Genomic DNA, 22,142 nt, shown 5'->3' on the forward strand with positions numbered 1-22,142 from the left:
TCCAGAATTCCTGGAGGCATGATAAGATTCTGAACCAACCTGGGGCCTGTTTGCCTCCGTGTTCCTGTGCAGTGGGGATCTTCATTGCTCACCCACACATTCAACCAAAGTATCAGGCACTGGCACAGTAGGGAAGAGGGACTGGAATCAAGCAAAGGCACACAACAAGAAGGCACTCCATCAGCAGCTTTGAAGAATGATCCCGGAGGACTGTGTTTGGTGGTGGCTGCCTCGCCATACTGAGAAACTAGGGAAGGCCTTGGCCACTGACCAGGGAGAGTCACATGGAGAGCTGGGTGACAATTCCAAGCAGAGGGACAAAGGGAAATAGTGAGTAAAAAGACACATGCCCCAGTGAGTTTGAAGAGCCATTGTGAGTTTTGAGAAGGAAGCAGCTCTAATGGGCTCCTCCTCCTGGAGCTGATTGATTGCAATAAGGTAAGGGCAAATGTAGGGGACCCACTGTCATAGCATAATACATACAACTCACACTGAAGACCTCTTTCTGCCAGTATGTGTGGTGTGGGTGTATGTATTGTGTATACACACACACACACACACACACATATGTTAGGCCCAGCAAGAGCCTAAATATAAGAAGGTATGAAGAGAACTCAGGAAACTAATCATCCATCGATGCAATAAACGCAAGAGGTTCCTCTTGACCATTGTGCAATGGGGTCACCCCTGCTGGTCAGCTAGGAGTGGCACCGGGAGACAAAGACCTTAGGTTTTTAAAAGACACAAGGAGGGAATCTCCTGGGGTTGCCTTCTTGGCAATTTAGGATTGGATGAGGTGTTCAACTTTTAAAAATAATTGGTTAGTTCTGGTCACCCTTAGGTCCAGTCAGCCCTGTCGTAAATATCTGATCTTCAAGTCAGTTTGGAGTTTCCTGCCATCCACAGTTAAATGTGGGAGGGTGATTAACTCATCCCATGACTGTTCTGAGGAGTGGGGGTTACAGGCTTTGGATCAAAGGTCAGGAGAAGGATTGGGGACATTTGGCCCAGTTTCCAAACAAAGCCCATCTCACCAGCGCCAGCCGGTGATTTTTTTTTCTCCATTTAGTAGAGATCTCTGCTTGTTCTCTTATCTCTGCCCTCACAGATGGCTGATGTCAGGAACTTTTACATTCCTCTGCTCTCTGGAGAAGCACTAAGAGGCTTTAATTGACATGGACCTAAAACTTGCAAATATAAGTTATAAGGCAATTAAAGAAACATAGGTTACAAAGTTAGTCTGATTCTTTCACACACACACACACACACACACGTGGGTATGGGTGTTTGAGTGTGTGTATGTATTTGAGACAGGGTCTCAGGCTTGAACGCTCTATATAGTTGAGGATGACCTTGACCTCCTGATCTGCCTGCCTCCACTAAGTGGGATCACGAGGCATGTACCACCATCCTTGCTTTATGTGGTAATAGGTATCAAACCCAGGACCTGTACATGATAGAAAAGCATTGTGCTAACTGAGCTACATTTCCAGCCCCTACTGTTTCTATATTATTTTTGAACTTTTTTTTTCCTTGATTAAAGTTTTTTTCCGTATCTCTCTCTCTCTCTCTCTCTCTCTCTCTCTCTCTCTCTCTGTGTGTGTGTGTATGTGTGTGTGTGTGTGTGTGTGTGTGTGTAGATGAGCACTTGCCACAGAGTGTGTGGAGGTCAGAGAGCAACCTTGGATGCTAATCTTCACCTGCAGTCTTGTTTGGGGCAAAGGCTTTTGCTCACTGCCTCATACCCCAAGCTAGCTGACCCGGAAGCTTCCAGGGACCCTCACCATAGGAATGCTGCTATTACAGACACATGCTTCTATGTTTAGTTTTATTTGGGTTTTGGTGATTCAGACTCATGTCCTCAGGTAAGCACTTTGTCTTGAGCCATTTCCCCAGTTCTGTTTTTCTTACCTGCTACTGTGTACTTCTCTGTCTCCACCTTGGGCTTCTGCCCCTGGGGCATCAGTAGACTTAATGTGAATTTTAGGGCTTTGGCTTTCACCCTCTTACCCTCCCTTGAGAACACTCTGCTCACACCAAGGAGACTAAAAAGACAACCAGGAGTTGGAAAACCCCTCACAGACCAAGGGCATCTGAGCAAGGCCATAAGGGCTGTTTCCATGGACCACCCAAGTTTTTATAGCTGCACAGCTGACAACGACCCTTAGTGTCTTTAAGCCTAAGGTAGTTGCGCAATACAGAGCTGTGGTTCTCAACCTGTGGGTCATGACCCCACTGGGAGTGAACAGCCCTTTCACAGGGATCACTTGTCAGGTATCCTGCATATCAGAGATTTACATTACAATTCATAACAGCAACAAAATTACAGCTACAAAGTAGCAATGAAAATAATTTTATGGTTGGGGTCACCACAACACAAGGAACTGTACTAAAGAGTTTCAGCTGAGAACCACTGAAATAGAGGTTCTTTGGGTGTGGATTATGAGTATACAGCAAGTGTCACACTCCCTACCTTGGAGTAGGCACCATAAATAAATTGATAGGGGTCCCAGAAAGGAACACCTCAGAAGTATTTTTATTGGTTATATACACATGCACACAAACATGCATGCACAGGTACAAACACACAGGCACATAGACATACAAACACGTGTACACACATACACACGCAGCAGCAGGAGCAGCTTCTCACTGTTCTTCCCTGTGATAAAAGAAACTTTAAAACAGGCCACATGGGGAGTCTTAGGGGTCCTGCTCTCTGGATTGTCCCCAGAAATGCCCATTTAAGTATCTAAAGCTTGAGAGATGGCTCAGCAGTTACAAGCACTTGTTGATCTTGCAGAGGACCAGAGTTCAGTTCTCAGCATTCACATGGGGCAGCTTAGAACTACCTGTAACTCCACCTCCAGAGGATCTGATACCCTCTTCTGGTCCCTGCAGACACCAGCATACACACACACACAATCAGTAAAAATAAACATAAATCTTAAAAAAACTTTAAAGAGTAATATAAGTACCTCGGAGTATCTCACATGGACTAAAATGTTAAAAAAAAAGCTTCGCATGATAATATGCATACCTTTAATCCCAGCTGGCACTTGGGAGGCAGAGGCAGGTGGATTTCTGTGCATTAGGGGCCCAGCCTGGTCTACATAATGGGTCCCAGTCCAGACAGGGCTACACCAGAGATCCTGTCTCAAAATATAACAACAAAAACAAAACAGAAAAACCATTAAAACTCAATACCAGACCATCAGACCTCTTTGAGAGTCTGATTGGTTCGTATGAATTACTGAACACTGTTTTTCTATTTTCAAAGTAAAGGTATTATTTATTTTGTGTGCACATGGGGGAGGGGTGGTATGGCACATATCTGGAGGTCAGAGACAAGTTGCAGTAGATAGTTTTCTTTCTTTTCTTCCATTGTGTGTGTCTCGAGAATCAAAAGCAGACCACCCGGCTCAGCAGCAGGTGCCTCCATGTACTGAGCATCTTGAAGACACCTGCATGAAACACTCTGTAACCAAGCTTCAGGTGAGGCTCGTCTGCTCCCAAACTGAGAACCACTGAATTACATGAGGCTAAGAAAGGCCAAACTCCTCCAGTAGAGAATGTGTAGAGGAGAAGCTATGTCAAGGAGACAGTCTAAGGAAAGCCCAGAGAGACCCTCGCCGAGGGACAGAGTAGTGAATAAAGCAAACACAAATCAACTGTGTCACGGGTCAAGTCTAGCAAATTATCAGTAACAACTAAAATACATCCCAAAAAGGTTTGACCTACTATAAAAATGTACAATTCACTGGTAATGTCTGTCTTGTCCTTCTGCAGAAGGCATGGGCATGTCTGGCGAACAGTTGCCACCCTTCATGAGAACTTTTGAACATTCCAGCCCCAGTGGTACAACACCGTCATTAGTGTGCTATGGCAGAGTGAGAATTACGGATCCCCTCGCTCTTCCCAGGTCTTCCCTTCTGTCTCCCCAGCCCTTCTTATCTCTGCTTAGTGAAGAGGCTCTTGAAGGCATTATTGTAGTTCTTATTAAAGGCGGTGTAAATTAAGGGGTTGAAGAAAGAATTTGAATATCCGAGCCACAGGAATATGCTTTTCCAGATGGGCGGCAGGCTGCAGGCGCAGAGCGGGCTGATGAGCTCTGTCAGGAAGAAGGGGATCCAACACAGCACGAACACGCCAATCAGGATCCCCACCATCACGGCTGCCCGCTTCTCCTTCTGCTCCCGCCACGAGTCTCCGCTGGTCTGGAAGATCACTGTCGCCCTTCGACGAGCTGTGAAGACCATCTCAGCCTCCGGAGGGGCCTCCTTTGCCTTGGAATAAAGGAGATATGGGATTTAAACAACAGAACAAGGGGAAAAGCTGAACTGGAAAAAAAAATCAGCAATTCTCAGTCTGTCAGCGAAGTGAGGTCAGAAGGCTCGGGTGTCCTTTCAAAGATAGAAACCAGGGACTACAGGGCCTCACAGCTGGAGGGAACAGGCACTCACAAGCAGGAACTAGTGTACCGGGACAGAAAATAGCAAATGTGACTGGCTAGGTGCTTAAAGCTCAGCATGGACATACCTGAGTGCTAAAAGCTCCAGATGTGGCTGGGGAGATAATGATGTGTTTGCTCTGCAAGATGAAGGCCTAAGAACCCAACAGAAATTCCATGCGCTTGTAATGGGGAGTTCCTGGGAGGTGGAGACAGGAGGAGGTGGAGACAGGAGGAGCTCTGTGGCTCACTGTCCATCCAGTCTAGCCAAACTGGTGAGCTCTAGGGTCAGTGAGAGACCGTGGTTCAAAAGACAAGCTGAAGAGGGATGGGGAGATGGCTCAGCAGTTCAGACCACTAGCTGTCCAGCTATGAGGACTGTAGTTTAGATCCCTGTGTCCTATATGTACCTGCAACATCAGAGCTGAGGGGGTAGAGACACAAGCATTGCTGAGCTTGCTGGCTTCCAGCCTCACTGAGAAGATAGGAGCCCCAGGTTCAGATGTGCTCACATCTACTGTCCTCATCTTGCTTCTGCACACAGGCATAGATACACATACTCTCACACAGACACAAATACATACATAATTTTAAGAAGCAGGGTGCAATGTGACTGAGGAAGATGCCTAACATCAGCCTTTGGCCTCCACACATACATGGACACACACACACACAACTCCACAGGAGAACTCACTCAGGGAAGGAGGCAGGAAGTGAAACATACTTCTATAATTTGGTACCTTCAGGAGCTCTTCCCTGTGCTGGAAACAAGTAGTGTGAGGGGATCATTTTGGGCTTCCTGTAGGCGACAGGAAAACCTGTTTTGAAACCCATAAGATCATTTTATTGTTCCAAACAAGGCTTAGTGTCAGGAGAGATTAATTTACCATAGTCTAATCTACCTTAGAGAAGATAAGCATTAAACTCAGATGCTTTAGCCTTACAGTCCCACCTGAGGAGAGGTGAGACCAGCAAGCATGAGTAAAGTTTACTGCCCGAAAGAAAGGATTTATTTAGCTTACACTTCCAGGTTAAGTGCCAATCCCTAAGGAAAGTCAGGGCAGGAACTGAAGCAGAAACCATGGAGGAACGAGGCTTATTGCCACAGCTCAGGCCCACTTGCCTGGGGATGGTGTCGCCCACATGGTCTAGGACTTCCAACATCAATCACCAACCATGACAACATCTCACAGGAACGACCACAGACCAGTGAGACTGAAACATGTCTTTATATGAGGTCCCCTCTTCTCAGGTGACTCTAGGTTTGTGTCAGTTGACAAAAACATAACTAGCACATACAGCAAGCACTTTGCCCACTTGGCCATCTCCCCAATCCCTGATTATCCTCTTCATGACTGTGGGATCTGTAATGATGTCCTCTTTTTCATTGAAATTAATTACTGCCATTTTTCCTTAGCTTGTCTAGAATTTTACTGTTTAATTGATCACCTTTTTAAAATAACTTTTGGATTTATTGATTGATCTCCATTGAGTTCTAGCTTTTTTAAAATTTCTATTCTGACTCTTACTTTAGAACTTACTCCTTCCATCTTGCTTCCTAAGGTAGAAATTTACATAAGCAATACTGAAGGAGAACCACAAACTTGAAGGATTAACACCACTTAACTTCAAAACATACTAAAGGGGCTAGATCTACAGCTCAGGGGTTAAGAGAGCTTTAGACTGTTCCAGAAGTCTGGAGTTCAGTTAGCAGCACCCATATCAAAACATCCCAATTACAGGGGATCTGATGGCCCTTTCTGGCCTCTGCACTTACCTGCACTCACATACAAATAGTCACATGGAGACTTGTTATAACACGTAAATAAAAATAATTCTTAAAAAAATCAGACTAGAAAGCTTTAGTAACCAAGAGCATGTTATGTTGGCAGAAGAATCAACGGAACATGGAGAGCCCAATAATGAAATAACCTTCGTACATAATGTATGTGTGATGATTCAATTGCCAACCTGATGTAATCCGCAATAGATTGGGAAGAAAATCTCAATGAGGGATTATGTGTATAATGTTGGCCTTTGCGCATGTCTGTGAATGATTGTCTTTATTACATTAAGTGACATGGGAAGACCCATCATACTTCAGGCAGCACCATTCCCTAGGGTTGAGTCCTGGGCTGTGTAAGAGTGGAGAAAGTGAGCTAAGTGGTAGTAAGCATGCAGTCATTCATTCCTCTCTGCTCTTGGCTACAGATGTGATGTAACCAGCCATTTCAAGTTCCTGTTGTCCTGGTTTCCCCATGATGATGTACTAGAACCCAGAAGTGGGAGCAAAAATAAACCCTTTCTCCCTGAAGCTGTTTTTTTTTTTTTTTGTCAGAGTATTTTATCCAATAGAAACAAACTTGGGACATATAGATAGCTGATCTTTGACAAAACAGCAAAGGTAATATGGATAAAAAATATTTTCAACAAGTGGGGCTACAACAACTAAACACCCTCTATACCTTCTCAAAAACAAAATATATCACAGAGGAAATATAAATTCCTAGGAAATACTGTAGAGGAAAATCTAGATACGTTTGGATTTATGATGACTTTTTAGATATAATGCCACCAGTACAACCATTAAGGGAAGAATTGGTGTGTCACAAGTTAATACTTCAAAATTCTCTGATATCTAAAACATGGTCAAGAGGAAGAAAATACAATCCACAGTCTCTAGGGAAATAATTCCAGGAAAACAAGCAGCAGCAACAAAAGGTCAACAAGTAAAAAGGCCATTATCTGAAATATGCAAGTAGACAAAGATCCTTCCTTCCTTTCTTCCTTCCTTCCTTCCTTCCTTCCTTCCTTCCTTCCTTCCTTTCTTGTTTTTGTTTTTTAAGACACAGTTTCTCTGTGTAGCTTGGCTGTCTTGGACTCATTTTGTAGACCAGGCTGGCCTTGAACTCACAGAGATCCACCTGCCCCTGCCTCCCTGGGATTATAGGTGTGCACCACCGTGCCCAGCCACAAAGGTTCTGAAAAGTCATCAGTGTGAACTGGGCTAAGTAGATGGTTCACAGAGTAAAGCACTTTCCCTACACGTGTGGACCCAAGTGCATATTCCCTAGAACTCACATAAACGCCAGGTAGGAGAGCTAACTATCCTGTGCCCATGGGGGCTCACAGAGACTGAGCCACCAACCAAAAAGCATGCATGGGCTAGACCTAGGCCCTTTATATACATGTAACAGATATGCATCTTGGTTATCATGTGGGTTCCCTAACATTTGGAGCGGGGGCTGTCTCTGACTCTCTTGCCTGCCTTTGGGTCCCTTTCCCCTAGCCTGGCTGCCTTGTCCTGCCAGGACAGGTTGGTACCCATGGAGAGAACCTCCCCATCTCTGAGGAGAAGGGGAAGAGAAAATGTGGAAAAGAGTATGAGGATGGAACTGAGAGGAGGGGGGCTATAATCAGATGTAAAGTAAACAAATAAATTAATTAATTAATGGAAAAAATAAATACCAGATAGGTATAGAGAGCTGCCTGTAATCCAAGCTCAGGATAAAAGACCAACCAGCTGAGGGCTAGAGAGATACCTCAGTGGTTAAGAGAACTTACTGCTACTCAAGAGGACCAGATTTTGTTTCCATCACCTACATCAGGTGGTTCACTGTAACTCTGGTTCCAGGGGATCTATCACCCTCTGCTGGCATCCTTGGGCACTGCTTATACATGTATACCCAACACATATAATTTAAAATAATAATAATAAAAAGATGAGCCAAAAAGCAAGCTCTGAGTTCATTGAGAGACCCTGTCTCAATACATAAGGTAGAGAGGGGGAAGGAGAAATGGCTCAGTGGTTGAGAACATTGTCTGCTCTTCCAAAGGACCTGGGTTCGATTCCCAGCACCCACATGGTAGCTCAGTTCCATAACTCCAGTTCCAAGGGGTTTGATACCCTCATTTTTAAAAGATGGAGAAAGATTAAGAAAGGTACCGCCATATGCACCTACACACACATTTATGCCTACACACATGCAAACATACATACACACACGCAAAAAAAAAAAAAAGAAAGTAAAACAATCTATTTAAAAATAGATTAAAAAAAAAACTTTAACAGACACATCACTTAAAAGTTTTATAACTACTTATCTTGGGCTGACAAGATGGCAAGTGGGCAAAGATACTTGATGCCAAGCCCAAATATGGTAGTTTGAGTGGAAATGGCCCCCACAGGCCTATAGGAAATAGCATTATTGGAGGTTTGGCCTTGTTGGAGGAAGTGTGTCAGTAGGGGTGGGGTGGGCTTCGAAGTTTCAGAAGCTCAAGCCAGGCCCGGTGTCATTTTCTCTTCCTGCTGCCTGCTGATCCAGATGTACAACTCTCAGCTACCTCGCCAGTACCATGTCTGCCTGTGTGCCGTCATGCTTCCTGCCATGAAGATAACAGACTAAACCTCTGAACCTGTAAGCCAGCCCCAATTAAATGTTTTTCTTTAAAAAAAAAAAAAAAACTGGCATAGTCATAGTCATTGTGTCACTTCATAGCAATAGATACCCTAACTCATACACCAAGGATCTGAATTTGATGACCAAGGCCCACATGGTTTTAAGTGAGAGTGGACCATAGAAAGTTCTTCTTTGGCCTACACATATGTACACCATGAACAAACAAACAAACAAACAAACATAGTAGTTTTAAATTTTTATAAGAAAATATACATGTCATAAAACATGAAAATATGTTCCACCTCATGTGTTATCCAATAAATACAAATCAAAAGAGCAATGAGATGCCATTACACATTTATTAGAATGGCTTTAGAGTAGAGCTAGCATAGTTCAGTCTGTAGAGTGCTTGCACCTGCTGCACTAAGCCATTTGTTTCACTGTAGCATATAAGACCACAGGAGGTGAAGGCTAGATCAGTTGTCCTCAACTATAGAGTAGCTTTGAGATCCTCTTGAAATACTTGAGACCCTGTCCCAAAAATGAAATAGTGGAGCACAAATGGTAGGGACCCAGGCAAGTGGAGAACACATCCCTTATCAAAGAAGCTTCTTTTCTTTTTGCACCAGCAAGAGACCATTATTAAAAGCTACAACTAGTCAAAACGCAAATAATAATTGGCCATGTGATGCACAGCTCCATTTGATAGATCTGCAGCACAACTCCTGCACCTAAAGCTCAGAAACATTGAAGAAAAGAGGGTGGAAAGATTGTGAGAGCCAGAGGACCAGAAAACCTGCTGAGAGGTTGTTGTCTTTTGGCTATGACAGCAAAGCTGTACCCACAAAATGTCAACAACATGGCTGCCTAAACAATACCTGAACAATTCCAACAATAGTTGGTATGCCAGCATGGACTGAGGAAACCCCATCCACAGGTGAAGAGCTACAAGCAATTAACAATGCTGAGAGAGGAAGTAGTCTCACCCAGGAATGAGCCTCTGATTGGCTATCTAATCCAAGTGGTCAGACCTAGAAACGTACACACAGTCAACAATGAATGGACTCAGCAGGTCGAATCTAGACATTCATTTGTTTACAGGTAAATGTAACCACAACAGTTAAAGAAGAGGAGGGACATGGGAAGAATAGGAGGAGGGAAGGGAATATACTGTATGGTTTTTCTTTTGAGTCCTCATTTTTCCAGGCTGGCCTCAAACTCACTCATACTGTGTAATTGCTATGGTAAATGGATTCCTTATAAATAATGTAATAATTCTGCTTTGCCTATATTAAAAAACAAACTCTAACTGCGTTTGTATCATAAATTAGTTACGAGACTGGGGAGATGACTCAATGGGTAAAACACTTGCCACACAGGTTCAGATTCCTAGCACCCACATAAATGCTGGTCAGGCATGACAGTCCACCTGCAATCCCAGCAAGAAAAATGGAGATAGAGGATCCCTTAAGCAAGCTGGCTAGCTAGATTGACTAAATCAGCAAGCTCTGGGGGCAATGAGAGAGCTGCCTCACGATATAAAGGAGAGCAATCAACCAAGAACCCATACCAATGTCTGGCTTCCACATTCACAGGCACCCATGTATATGTGCACCCACACTTGAAAGCTGCATGTACACACCCATGCACACAAACATATACAGACAGGACAATAATTAGCTACATTTCTGCACATTCTCTTTCCTCTCCCTCTCCCTCTCCCTCTCTCTCTCTCTCTCTCTCTCTCTCTCTCTCTCTCTCTCTGTATATATCTACTATCTATCACACGCACACACACTCCTGTTTACCTCTTAAATTACTAGTGCTCAAAGAACATACCTACAATTCTCTGAACTCAGTCATTACTCCCTGTATTAAGACCTTATTTCCCCCTTTTGTAACAATTTGGGTGATTATGTGTGTAATATCTGAAATAGGGGAAGGAACTATATCTTCTTAGTACAGGAACTACCTAGCTCCAGCACCTGCTCCCTGGCAGTACCCAGGAAATAGAGGCTTAACCAATGGCATAGTGTTACAGCAAAATGGCTTGCATCTGCCTCTATCTTCCTTCTTGGAAGATGCAGAGGTGCGAAGCTGCCAAGCAATAACTGTTTCCTGCTCTTCTCCCAAACCTAGCTGGAAGCAACTATCAGGACCACTACGGACTTATGGTGCTGGACGTGGCTCTCTGCACAACTACATGTCCATCTGCTCTCACTTGGAGTAGCACCACTAAAGATAAGCATTAACGAGTGTCCAGGTGGCCTGGCTTTGTAGTCAGAATTCTTCCCAGGCCTACTTTCAGCTTCTGTTTCCTGCTCCCTTTTCCCAAGGTCCCTACCTCTGTTTGAAAAAAATAAACAAAAAACAAAAACCATCAAATCAGTCTAAACATAGACGCACTGACTTTTCCTCTGGCAGTGTACATTGCAGCATTCTTTCCACAGGTCTCCTAAAGAGACTATGAAGGGGCAAATGGTTCAGCAGTAAAAAGTCTCTGGCATGCTAGGGGATTGTACAGTTGGTAAAGTGCTTGCCTTGCGAGTGAAAGGACCTTGAGCCCAAGCCCCAAAATGTCATGTCATGAAAGAAGTAGCCATTTCTAAACAAAGATGCCAGACCAAGGCTTGGAACATCCAGGGATTTCTCTCCTTTGCAGTACCCAAACTCCAAGTTTGAAAAGCTCCATCCCAAAATATCCGCCACTATAAACAGAGGATGCCTGTCATGTCTGACAACCCCAAACAGAAAATTTTCTCAACTGCTTCTCATGTGTAGAAGAAATGAGGGCATTTTTCTTTGTAAAAATAAGAGCAGAACACAATTGACTTGACACAAATAAACCATCCTGTCAGTGCAGAAACACACACGCAGAAACACACACACACACACACACACACACACACACACACACACACACTTTGCCTGAACTCTTGGATAAGGTACACTTGTTACAGTTCTAATATTTAGGTGGGTTTTGTTGTTGAGGGTGAGAGTTGGTAGCTTTTCAAGGGCTAAAGATTCAGGGTTAATGCTCAGAAGGGGAAAATGAAAGCACATTAATTGAGGTTAAGTTACATTTTTGTTTAAGCTATAATTTCATCTGGTTCTGGAAAGGAGAGAGAGTACTAGTTTGGTCGGTAAGGTATAGGATACTGTGGATCTTGGTTTTATTTCCACTATTGTGATGAAACACCCTGACCAAAAACAAACAAATCAAAGTAAACAACAGCACCAAAACCTTCAGAGAGAGAGCGATAGAGCGATGTATTAATGGTTCCAGGCTCCTGTCTATCACAGCACAGAAGTGGCAGGAGCTTGAAGTGACTCGTTACATCGTATCCACAGTCCAGAGCAGAGAGATAAGAGCTTGCAGGCCTGCCTGCTTGCTCTCCTCTCTTTAAAGTTTAGGAATCCCTGTCTAGGGAAGTCGGCCTGCAAAGGTAGGCTGGGTCCTCGCACAGCAATTAACTCAATTAATACAATCCCTCACAGACATGCCGACAGGTCAGCCTAATTCAGACAGTTTCTCTCTTCCTACGTTATTCTAGTTTGTATCCAGTTGACAGTTAGAAACTAAGTATCAGCCAGTTGTGGTGGTGCACAACTTTAATCCTAGCTCTTGGCAGACAGAAACAAGCAGATCTCCATGAGTTCAAGGCCAGCCTGATCTACATAGAGAATTCCAGGACAGCCAGGGCTAGATAGAGAGACACCGTCTAAAAACTAAGTAAGTTACTAACTAACTAACTAACTAACCACCTAACCAACCACCATTTGGTATTAAATATGCTTCTGGTTTCTCTGACCAAATATCTTACAAGAAGCAACTTAATGGAGGAAGGGTCTACTTTTGCCTATGGTTCACAAGCACAGTCCATCATGGTAGGGAAGCCATGATGACAGGAGGGGGAGGTGTCTGCCAACGCTGCATCCTCAGCCAGGAAGCAGAACATGGGAGATTAAGGCCCATTCCTGGGGAGGCTTTGGCTCTTAAAAACTTTACAACCTTCCCAAAACAGCATCCCCAGCTGGGAGCCAAGTGTTCAAACATAGGAGCCTATGGGAAACATTTCCCGTTCAAAGCACAACAGAGATAACATTGTGCATTTTACAAGTTGAGGCCCAGAGTGGAGGAGGGTTTTCCCCAGAGCCTATCACTAAAGAGTAACTAGGAGAAATCAGGCAACAGGACAGGAGCCTACCATGGAGGGCCTCTGAAAGACTCTACCCAGCAAGGTATCAAAGCAGATGCTGAGACTCATAGCCAAACTTCGCGCAGAATGCAGGGAATCTTAGGAAAGAAGAGGAAAGACCTGAAGTGGACAGCAGCTCCACAAGAAGAGCAACAGAACCAAAAATTCTGGGCACAGGAGTCTTTTTTGAGGTTGATACTCCAACCAAGGACCATGCATGGAGATGACCTAGAACCCCTGCACAGATGTAGCCCATGGCAGCTCAGTCGCCAAGTGGGTTCTCTAGTAATGGGAACAGGGACTGTCTCTGACATGAACTCAGTGGCTGACTCTTTTATCACCTCCCTGAGGGGGGGTGCAGCCTTACCAGGCCACAGAGGAAGACAGTGCAGCCAGTTCTTATGAGACCTGATAGGCTAGGGTCAGAGGGAAGGGGAGGAGGATCTCCCCTATCTGTGGACTGGGGAAGGGCATGGGAGGAGAAGAGGAAGGGAGGATGGATTGGTAGGGGATGAGGGAGGGGGCTACAGCTGTGATACAAAGTGAATAAACAGTAATTTATTTAAAAAATAAATATTTTTTTAATTTTAAAAAAGAGTAACTCAGCACAATGCTGGCCCTGCCTTCTGGAATTCTTTCTCTCCATCACAGGCTACTTCTGACTGGCCAGCCAGCTGTCCTTTCACCTCTTCATATCACCTGTCTAAACGGGATGTGTTCTAAGTGATTAGTTAAGGGCTGAACAGGATGGAGAAATAGCTCAGCAGTTAAGAGCACTGGCTGTTCTTCCAGAGAACCCAGTTTCAATTCTCAGCATCCACATGGCTGTCTATAACTCCAGTTCCAGGGGATCAGACACTTTCACACAGACATACATTCACGCAAAACACCAATACACTTAAAAATAAATAAATAACTTTAAATAAAAAAAGAATAGTAAGAACTGGGGATGGTATCACATGGTGGCATGCCTGCCTAGCATGGAAAAAGTCCTGGGTTTTATCTCCAGCAATGCAAAAGCAAACCTAAATAAATAAATAAATAAATATTGTTTCTTCTGCCAAAATGAAGAGTCAAGTCATGCTTGGTATGTCTTTCAGGCATCCATTCCATGGTGGTTTTCCTAGGAGCATAACTGGATTGCTTACAGCTATTAAAAGCCAGCCCTACCCCTGCAACCAGACAGAAATGCTATAACCACCCCAGGCATTTCCGAGGGACCTTTCAAAGAACATCATTAATTCTGAATAAAGCTCTCCTTTCCAACACCTTCCAATTATAGACTTGACATTCCTGTTTTGTGTTTAAAAAAAAAATTCCTCTGTCATTTAATTAAATGAAAATGAATCTACTTTTAAAAGCTCATGTACTTCTATAGTAGCTAGCATCTGGGCTGACTTGGAAAAGTAAAATAAACAACAACCTTTCCTATCTCTTTCATTTTGACGTTTCCTGGCCCACACATTGTATCTGTGAGTGTGTGCACATAGGTATGTGTGTCCAGTCCAGACTTCTGTGCCATTAAGTGTCTTTCTCAATTGCTCTTCATCATATTTTTTTAGACAGGGTCTCTCTCTGAATCTGCATCTTGCTGATGCAGCTAAATTGATGGGCTGTTGAAACATTCTTTCCTCAGTCAGCTCTGCCATCTATCATGAGCCAGGACTATGTAGGTAGTATTTTTGCATTTTTTAGTTCATGGACCTCACCAGGGGCCTTATTATAATAAGACCTAAGGCTGGGTGTATGACTCAGTTGGTAGAACCCTCACCCAACATGCATAAAGCAGTAAGTTTTATTCCCAGAACAACATAGACCAGGCATGATGGTACTGCTTCTAATTCCAGTACTTTCAAGGTAAAGGGAGAGGAATCAGAAGTTCAAGGTCATCCCTCATTACTCAGGAAGTTCCAGGCCAGCTTGCAATACCTGAGACCCGGCCTTAAATTTTAAATTAAATTAAAAGTAGTAACTAACTCGTTTTAAGAGAAAAATGAAGCACACAGGTATTAAGTAATGCATGTCTGGAATTGGAACCATGACCCAATTTCTCACTCCCAAACCTCCAGGAACAGCTCTGGGATTGGGATAAACAACAGGACTGATAATGGAGTTTTTTTTTAAACATACACACACACGGGGGGGGGGAGAAAGGGAGGAGGAATGGGGAGGGAGAGAGGAAAAAAGAGGGAGAGAGAGAGAGCGAGCAGAGTAGCAATACACACATCCAGTCAGAAAGAGAGCCTGGGAAGTGGCTTTCAGCGTTTTAGAACATGGACACCGGTGTGTGCGTGGAGCTTGGAGTGTCAATAAAGAGTGAACACTACAGGAATTTCTTTACTTGCATTAAAGTAAATGACATCCAGCCACAGTCCAGGACAGTCTGGCCTTGCAGGGATCAAGAAGTTGGCAGCACCAAGCCTGATGTGGGCAGAGCCACTCCAGAATCTAAGGTGTGGTCCATGTGGACACAGGACATGGCTCAGGGAAAGAACTCAGGCTGTGAGGCCTGGTGGAAAGCGCCTTTTCCAAATGAGCCGTCTTGCTTGCCTGAGCCCAGCTAATCAGACAGGCTTGATCACTACCGAGAAAGAAAGGCTGGAGCTGGAGCTGAGTTGATATAATGAGCTGTCTCTCACACAGGAAACTCTTGAGTCCCATCCTTTTCCTCTCCCTCCATTGCTTACACGGAGACTGGTGACACATGCCTATAATCCTCCACTTGGTTGGCGGCGCCCAGAAGATTAGAAGTCCAAGGCTGTCCTTAGCTACATAAAGAGTTGGATTTCAGTCTGGGCCTCATGAGACCCTGTCTCAATACACTCGCACAAGCAAGCAAGCGCGCGCACACGCACACGCACACGCACACGCACACGCACACACACACACACACACACACACACACTTTTGAGGTTTGGAGGCTCCAGCACTAGTCCTAATGTGCAAGTGAAGAAACTATTTTCTCAGGCGCACATCCCACAGGTGGTTCGCTAGAAGCACAAGCGATAAGGCACCCCACGTGTTCTTCGAAAGCTATCCAAACGCTGTAGATTCTTCCCTTTCCTAAATTTCTTTCTTTCCGGGACCCCCCAGCCCCAAACCCGCCACCAGTCCCTTACCTGCATGGGGACGGGCAAGGGCACCACAGCCCGGCGTCTGCGGCCAAACCGAAACTTGGCAGCTTTGTAAATCTTCCAGTAGACGAAGAGCACCACCGCCAGGGGAAGGTAGAAGGCTCCGCAGGTGGAGAAGACGGCGTAGGAGGGCTCCTGGCTCACCTGGCAACGCTGCAGCCGAGCGTCGTAGGCTTCTCCCCAGCCAAAGAGCAGCGGGGCGAGCGCGATGAGCGCCGACAGCGCCCAGGTGACCGCGATCATGAGCGCTGAAGCGCGGCGCCGCGTGCGCAGCGTGTACTGCAGGTGGCGCGTGATGGTCCAGTAGCGGTCCAGGGCGATGGCCGCCACGTTCCAGATGCTGGCCGTGCAGCACAACACGTCGAAGGAGATCCACACGTGGCACAGACTCCTGCCCAGGTGCCAACGTCGCCCGGCCGACAGCTCGCTCACCAGGCTCAGCGGCATCACCAGCGCCGCTACCAGGACGTCCGAGACGGCTGTCGAGGCCACCAAGTTATGGGGCACGCGGTGAAAGGCTCGGACGCGCAGGATAGTCACCAAAACTAGCAGGTTCCATAAGAAAGTGGCAGCGATCAGCAACACCAATAGAGTGACCACCAGCACGGTGAAGACAGAGAAAGGCGGCTCGCGGCCAGGCACGGTGAGCCCACCTGGGGTGGACCCCACGCCCCTGTAGGAACTTGGGCCGTCGCTGCAGCTCTCGGGTCCGGGAGGAAAGGCGATGCCAGGGGTGGCGCCTGAGAGGGTAGAGACTTCCATTGTTCAAGGGCTTGGGCTCTCAGGCAGGAGAAGTGCGCTGTGGCCGAACGGACTGTGGGTAGGTGGCGAAGTGGGAGGGGCACTGAGCGCCCCGCAACGCAGAAAGAAGTGTAAATCGCGCCACCCTGGTCTTTTTTTCAAACTGCAGCCTTCTTTTGGCGCTTCTTTTGGTTTTCATGGATTCTTTTCCAGTTGAGGGAGAAAAAAAAAAATGAGCAGGACCCCTTAGTCCAGCTTTGCCCAGAGCATCGGTCTCTCTCAGTCTCCTGGTGGTCTTCGCGGTAGGCGCCTGCAGAGGGCTGGAAACCGGTGCCTGCGGGCAGGGATAGCTCAAGCAGACCTTCCCTGGATGGTGGCTGGAACCAGCAGCCCCCTGGTGTGGTCTGAAGTGGGCGGAGAAGGTTTGAAGCCGCCACCAATAGGAGCTGAGGCTGTAGCTGAAAGCTGCCCCAGCGGTCTGCCGCCTCGGTGGGGCGGGGAGAATTGTAGCATCCGATGCCTCAGGGAAGGCTGCTAACATCCTGTCGGGATTCTGTAGCTACCACCTCTGCAGATCCCTCTTGCGCACTTGGTGGCTCCGTGACACACTGGAGACATTGGGGTCCCAGCCAAAGGCATTGTGGTTTCCCGGAACCCCGATTCTACCTGTGGCCGGAGCAACCGTCCCAAATACTGGAGTGCGTGAAATAGAAAGACCAGCTCGGTCGCAGCTTCTTGGTGCCAAGCTCATAGGGAGGGCTTCTTGGGCCCTGAAAAATTTCCCTAGCTTTTCGCAAAAAGCTGTAGGCTGAAGCTGTTCGGCAGAGCTCTGGAAGAGAGACAGTTTCCAGCCTGCTTGCCACCCTGGCTTCCGGTGCTTCCCTCCGTTTGGTTCGGTTTCTTGTAGCTCTACTACCCTCTTCAAGTTTAAGCCTGAGCTTTCGTTGTTGAAACTTTTTTGTTTCTTACGGTGCTGGGGATGAACCCAGAAGCCTCGCCCACGAATGGCAGGCGCCAGCGGCCAGTCTCATCTACCCTCGGATAAACAACAACAAAGCACCTCCACCCACACCACGTGTGTGTGTGTGTGTGTGTGTGTGTGTGTGTGTGTATGGGGAGGGGGGAGAGGGAGGGAGGAAGAGAGACAGAGACACAGAGACAGAGAGAGACCTCGATCATAAGGAGGTCAGAGAACAACCTAAGGAGGCAGTTGTCTCCTTCCGCTATGTGGATCCGGGGGTGGAACTCAGATCTATGGAATTCAGATCTTCAGTCTTGGTGCGAGGGTTCTGACCCAGTGAGCCACCTTATACGCCGTATTCTCATACTTTAAAAAGCACATCAAGCTGGACGTGGCAGTGCGTGCCTTTAATCCCTGTACTCAGGAGGATCTCTTCGAATTTGAAGCAGCCTGGACTGCAGAGCCAGCTCCAAGACAGCCAGCACCAACAGAAAACTCTGCCTCAAAAACAAACAAACAAATAATAAAAAACACACCAAGATATACTGTATGAAAACATCTTACTTAAAAATAATTAACTGTTTTTAAAGCATGGTGAGATTACTCTAAAGCTGCGTCTGTTGGTGGGGGTCAAACAGAAACTTAAGGAAGATAGCATCCTTAAGGTAGGAACACGGGTCAGGTAATAGAGTGCTTGCCAGCATATCTACCCGGTAGGCTGGTGCTTATGCTTGCAACCCCAGCACTGGGGAGGGGGAGGCAGTTGGATCAGAACTTCAAGGCTGTCCTCTAATATACACAGCTATACCTAGGAAGATGGAGGACAGACCAGCATGAGTCTCGGAGTTTTCTTCCTGTTGCTGCGATAAATACCCTAACAAAAGCAACTTTAAGGGAGAAAGGATTTATTTGGTTTACAAATCCAGGCTATAGCTCATCACTGCAGGAGCTTGTGAAGAGCAGAATGTGTGCAAGCCGAGTGCTCATGCTGCTTTTCCTTCCTTTATGCAGTCCAGGATCAAAACCTAGGAAATGGTATTGTCCCCTTTTAGGCTGTGACTTCCTACAGAAGTTGAGGTAATCAAGAAAATCCCTCATAGACATGCCTGTAGGTCAAGCTGGTCTAAGTAATTCCTCATGGAGACTCTCTTCCTAGGGTGTTCTACATTTTGTCAACCTGATAATAAACCTGATCATCATAAGCCCCTCACAAAACAAAACAGTAACAAAATTCAGTATCTACGCCTCCCTTTTCTTAGTCGGGGCGGGTTACTGATCTGTTGGGGACAGAAGAGGCCAAGCTGGGTGCTTGGAAGAGCTACTGGGCTTTGCGCCTTGTCATTGAGCTCCCAAGAAGATGACTCAGAAAGGCCTCTCATTCAAAAGCAGAAAAAGGGCCTTCCCCCAGCTCCCTCCATGCGAGTGTGGTAAGTGTATGCATGTAAGTGTATGCATATGCATGCTGTTTGCACTCGTGTGCATATGTATGTGTGCACACATATGTATCGTGTGCACACACAGATTTCATAACGAGCCCTGTGTGGTATGCTGCTGCTAACCCAGAGTTCTAGAGGGGAAGCTCGAGATTCTTTTTATGCAGCATCCAAAGCTGCATATGTGTGTGTGCATTTGCAGGTCCGCACTTGATATCAGCAATGATCTTCAGTCTGTCTTATACCTTATTCACTATGTCAGGGGTCTCTCATATGGCTATTCTCTGTTGCCAGCTTTCTCTGGGGGTCATCAGCTCTGCCTCTGCCATCTGAAGCTGAAATTACAGGCTGTCACACCCCACCTGCTGAGCTAATTGCTAAGCTATTTCCCTAGCACCAGTAAAAAATGGACTTTCTTCTATGGTTCTCCCAGAAGCTTCATCCCTGGTGCCTAGGCTGACCTGAAGGTGCATGATGCAAAGATTTTGTGTCAGGACACATTGATCGCTCCCTTGGACCACACACTGCCTATGACTGCAGGTTGGACATTGGGCAATTTTGATGAAACTAACCACAATGAAAAGAATCCTTTAAGACAAATACTTTTGCAGTGGTACTCTATCTATCTTAATGAACAAAGAGCAAGAATATTAAAACAGTAGGAAATTCACCTTGCACCAAACTCATGACACGCTTTTATTCTTAGTCTTTGTTCCTCTCTCCACATACATTTTTCATGCCCAAAATCAATTTTTTATTTTGCTCATTTCCCCTAACATTTTTCACGTTACTATATATTCTCTTTGTAATTTTTTAATGTCATTCCATTTATCACTTGAAAGACTTTGAGCAACTTAGGGTTTCTGAGGCAGCCTTCTTATCATTAAAAAAAAAATGGGGGTAATTGGGGCTGGAGAGATGGCTCAGTTATTAAGGGCACTTGCTGTTTTTTGTAGGGGATCTGAGTTCAGTTCCCAGCACCCACACAAGGCAGCTAAGACCACTGGTAACTCCAGGTTCAGGAAATCCATCACCCTCTCTGCCTTCTGTACGTGCCTGCACATGGGTGCACACACACACCTTTTAAAATAATTTCAATGGGGTTATTATGCTTCATGTGAGATTGTGATGAAAATAAAGTTAGAGGAAGCTGTCAGCACAGGATGTGCGGGCATTCTGTAAGTGCTAACAACCCCTGCTCTTTTTAGCTCCATGCACAGATTTCATAACCAGTTCTCTTCTGATCTTCAGTGTGATCATGTTTTTATGTAAGTTTTTAAATCTGTCAGGTATTTGTAATGACTTTATTTCATGTGCTTGTCAGTTGATTTTATCAGTGTATTAGTTATTTTTCTGTTGATGACCAGTGTCTTAGCTGCTTTTCTGTTATTGTAATAAAGTACATGCTTAAAACAACGGAAAGACAGAAAGGTTTATTTCAGCTCATGGTTTGAGGATATGATCCATCATAGCAGGACAGGCATGGCAACAGGAACGTGATTCTGCTGGCCAGAGAGAGATGAATGCTGGTACCTGAGTACTCTTCCTCCATTTAAGTCAGTAAAGGATCCCAGTCCATCAAACGGTATAGTCCACATCCATGGCTGTGGATTAATTAGTCTATAAAGTCGCAGGCATGTTCAGAGGTTCTGTTTCTAGGTGATATGTTCTAGGTTCTGTCAAGGTGCAGTCAGCATAACCCATTACCACTAGCAGCCTTCTAAGGTACAGTCATTTGCAGATGGGAAGACGGAAAGAGATTGTAAATTTGCTGTGACTGAATTGTGACTTTGTCCCCTATATAATTAATTCCTATCCCTCACTCCCCACACTTATATGTTTAAATCTTACCCCCTGCCCCCCCCCATAGGCATATGATTGATTCTGACCCATAATGTGACTACATTTTAAGTTAGGATCTATAGAAAGTAAAGCTTTAGCCAGGCAGTGGCTGGCCATGCCCTTAATCCCAGGCAAAACTCTGGGTTCCAAGCCAGCATGGTCTACAGAGTGAATTCTAGGACAGCCAGGGCTATACAGAGAAATCCTGTTTCAAAAAACCCAAGAAGAAAGACAGAAGAAGGGGAACGAGGAGGATGAGGAAGAGGAGGAGGAGGAAGGTAAACTGTTAAAAGAGCCCTGACCTAATAGAGTCCCTATAAGAGACACGGGGCTGGAGAGATGGCTCAGTTAGTGAAGCGCTTGCCTTGTAAGCATCAGGACCCAAGCTTGACATGTGAGAATATGTAATCCCACCACCGCAAATGTACAGACAGAAGGATCCCTGGGGCTCACCGTCTTCTGTGACTCCTGGCAATCTCCTAACTATAATCCCCTGTGAAATCAGAATAAAACAGCAGATCATGTACTTCCAACATTAAATGGCACAGATTATACATTACCATTTAAAAGGGAGGAAAGGGAACATAGTGAGGAAATACTGGACCAAAAAACCAGCTGGGAAAACTCCAAACATCTCCGTGCCTGATGTCAAAGTGCCCTTCACATCTCCAACTCCTTTCAGCTTCGTGACTGCGACACCTCATATGGGGTCAGAAAACTGAATGTTGGGATTGTGAAAGACTTTGTGCCGTCAAAGGGCTAAACAAAACATGTGGCTGAACATGTGGCTCACAAAACTCCATTAAAAGCCAAACGCACAACAAGCGAGATGGTGCCTGGCAGCCTCACCTGTGTTGTGTTGTGCATCTTCACTGAAACCTGGGTTCTGAACTCACAGTGCACACTCTGCATGTCACCATTCCACAGCCACAGGGTCCCTACGAGTGTCCTGGTCGTCTACATCAATTCGCTTAAGACTCAC

The 22,142-nt window shown here is 45.5% G+C and overlaps 1 protein-coding gene across 1 annotated transcript; it reads right to left on the reverse strand.

The window, feature by feature from the left end:
• Positions 1 to 2,783: 2,783 nt before the first annotated feature.
• LOC110563120 (5-hydroxytryptamine receptor 5B) lies at positions 2,784 to 17,798 on the reverse strand. The gene is made up of 2 exons (XM_021660094.2): positions 16,169 to 17,798; positions 2,784 to 4,286 (listed from the first exon to the last, which is right to left on the reverse strand). Exons 1-2 carry the CDS (start codon positions 16,943 to 16,945, stop codon positions 3,951 to 3,953), a joined length of 1,113 nt encoding a protein of 370 aa, XP_021515769.1. The 5' UTR covers positions 16,946 to 17,798; the 3' UTR covers positions 2,784 to 3,950.
• Positions 17,799 to 22,142: the final 4,344 nt, after the last annotated feature.

This window comes from Meriones unguiculatus, chromosome 18 (assembly GCF_030254825.1).
Source record: "Meriones unguiculatus strain TT.TT164.6M chromosome 18, Bangor_MerUng_6.1, whole genome shotgun sequence".
NCBI classification, from domain to species: Eukaryota; Metazoa; Chordata; class Mammalia; order Rodentia; family Muridae; genus Meriones; species Meriones unguiculatus.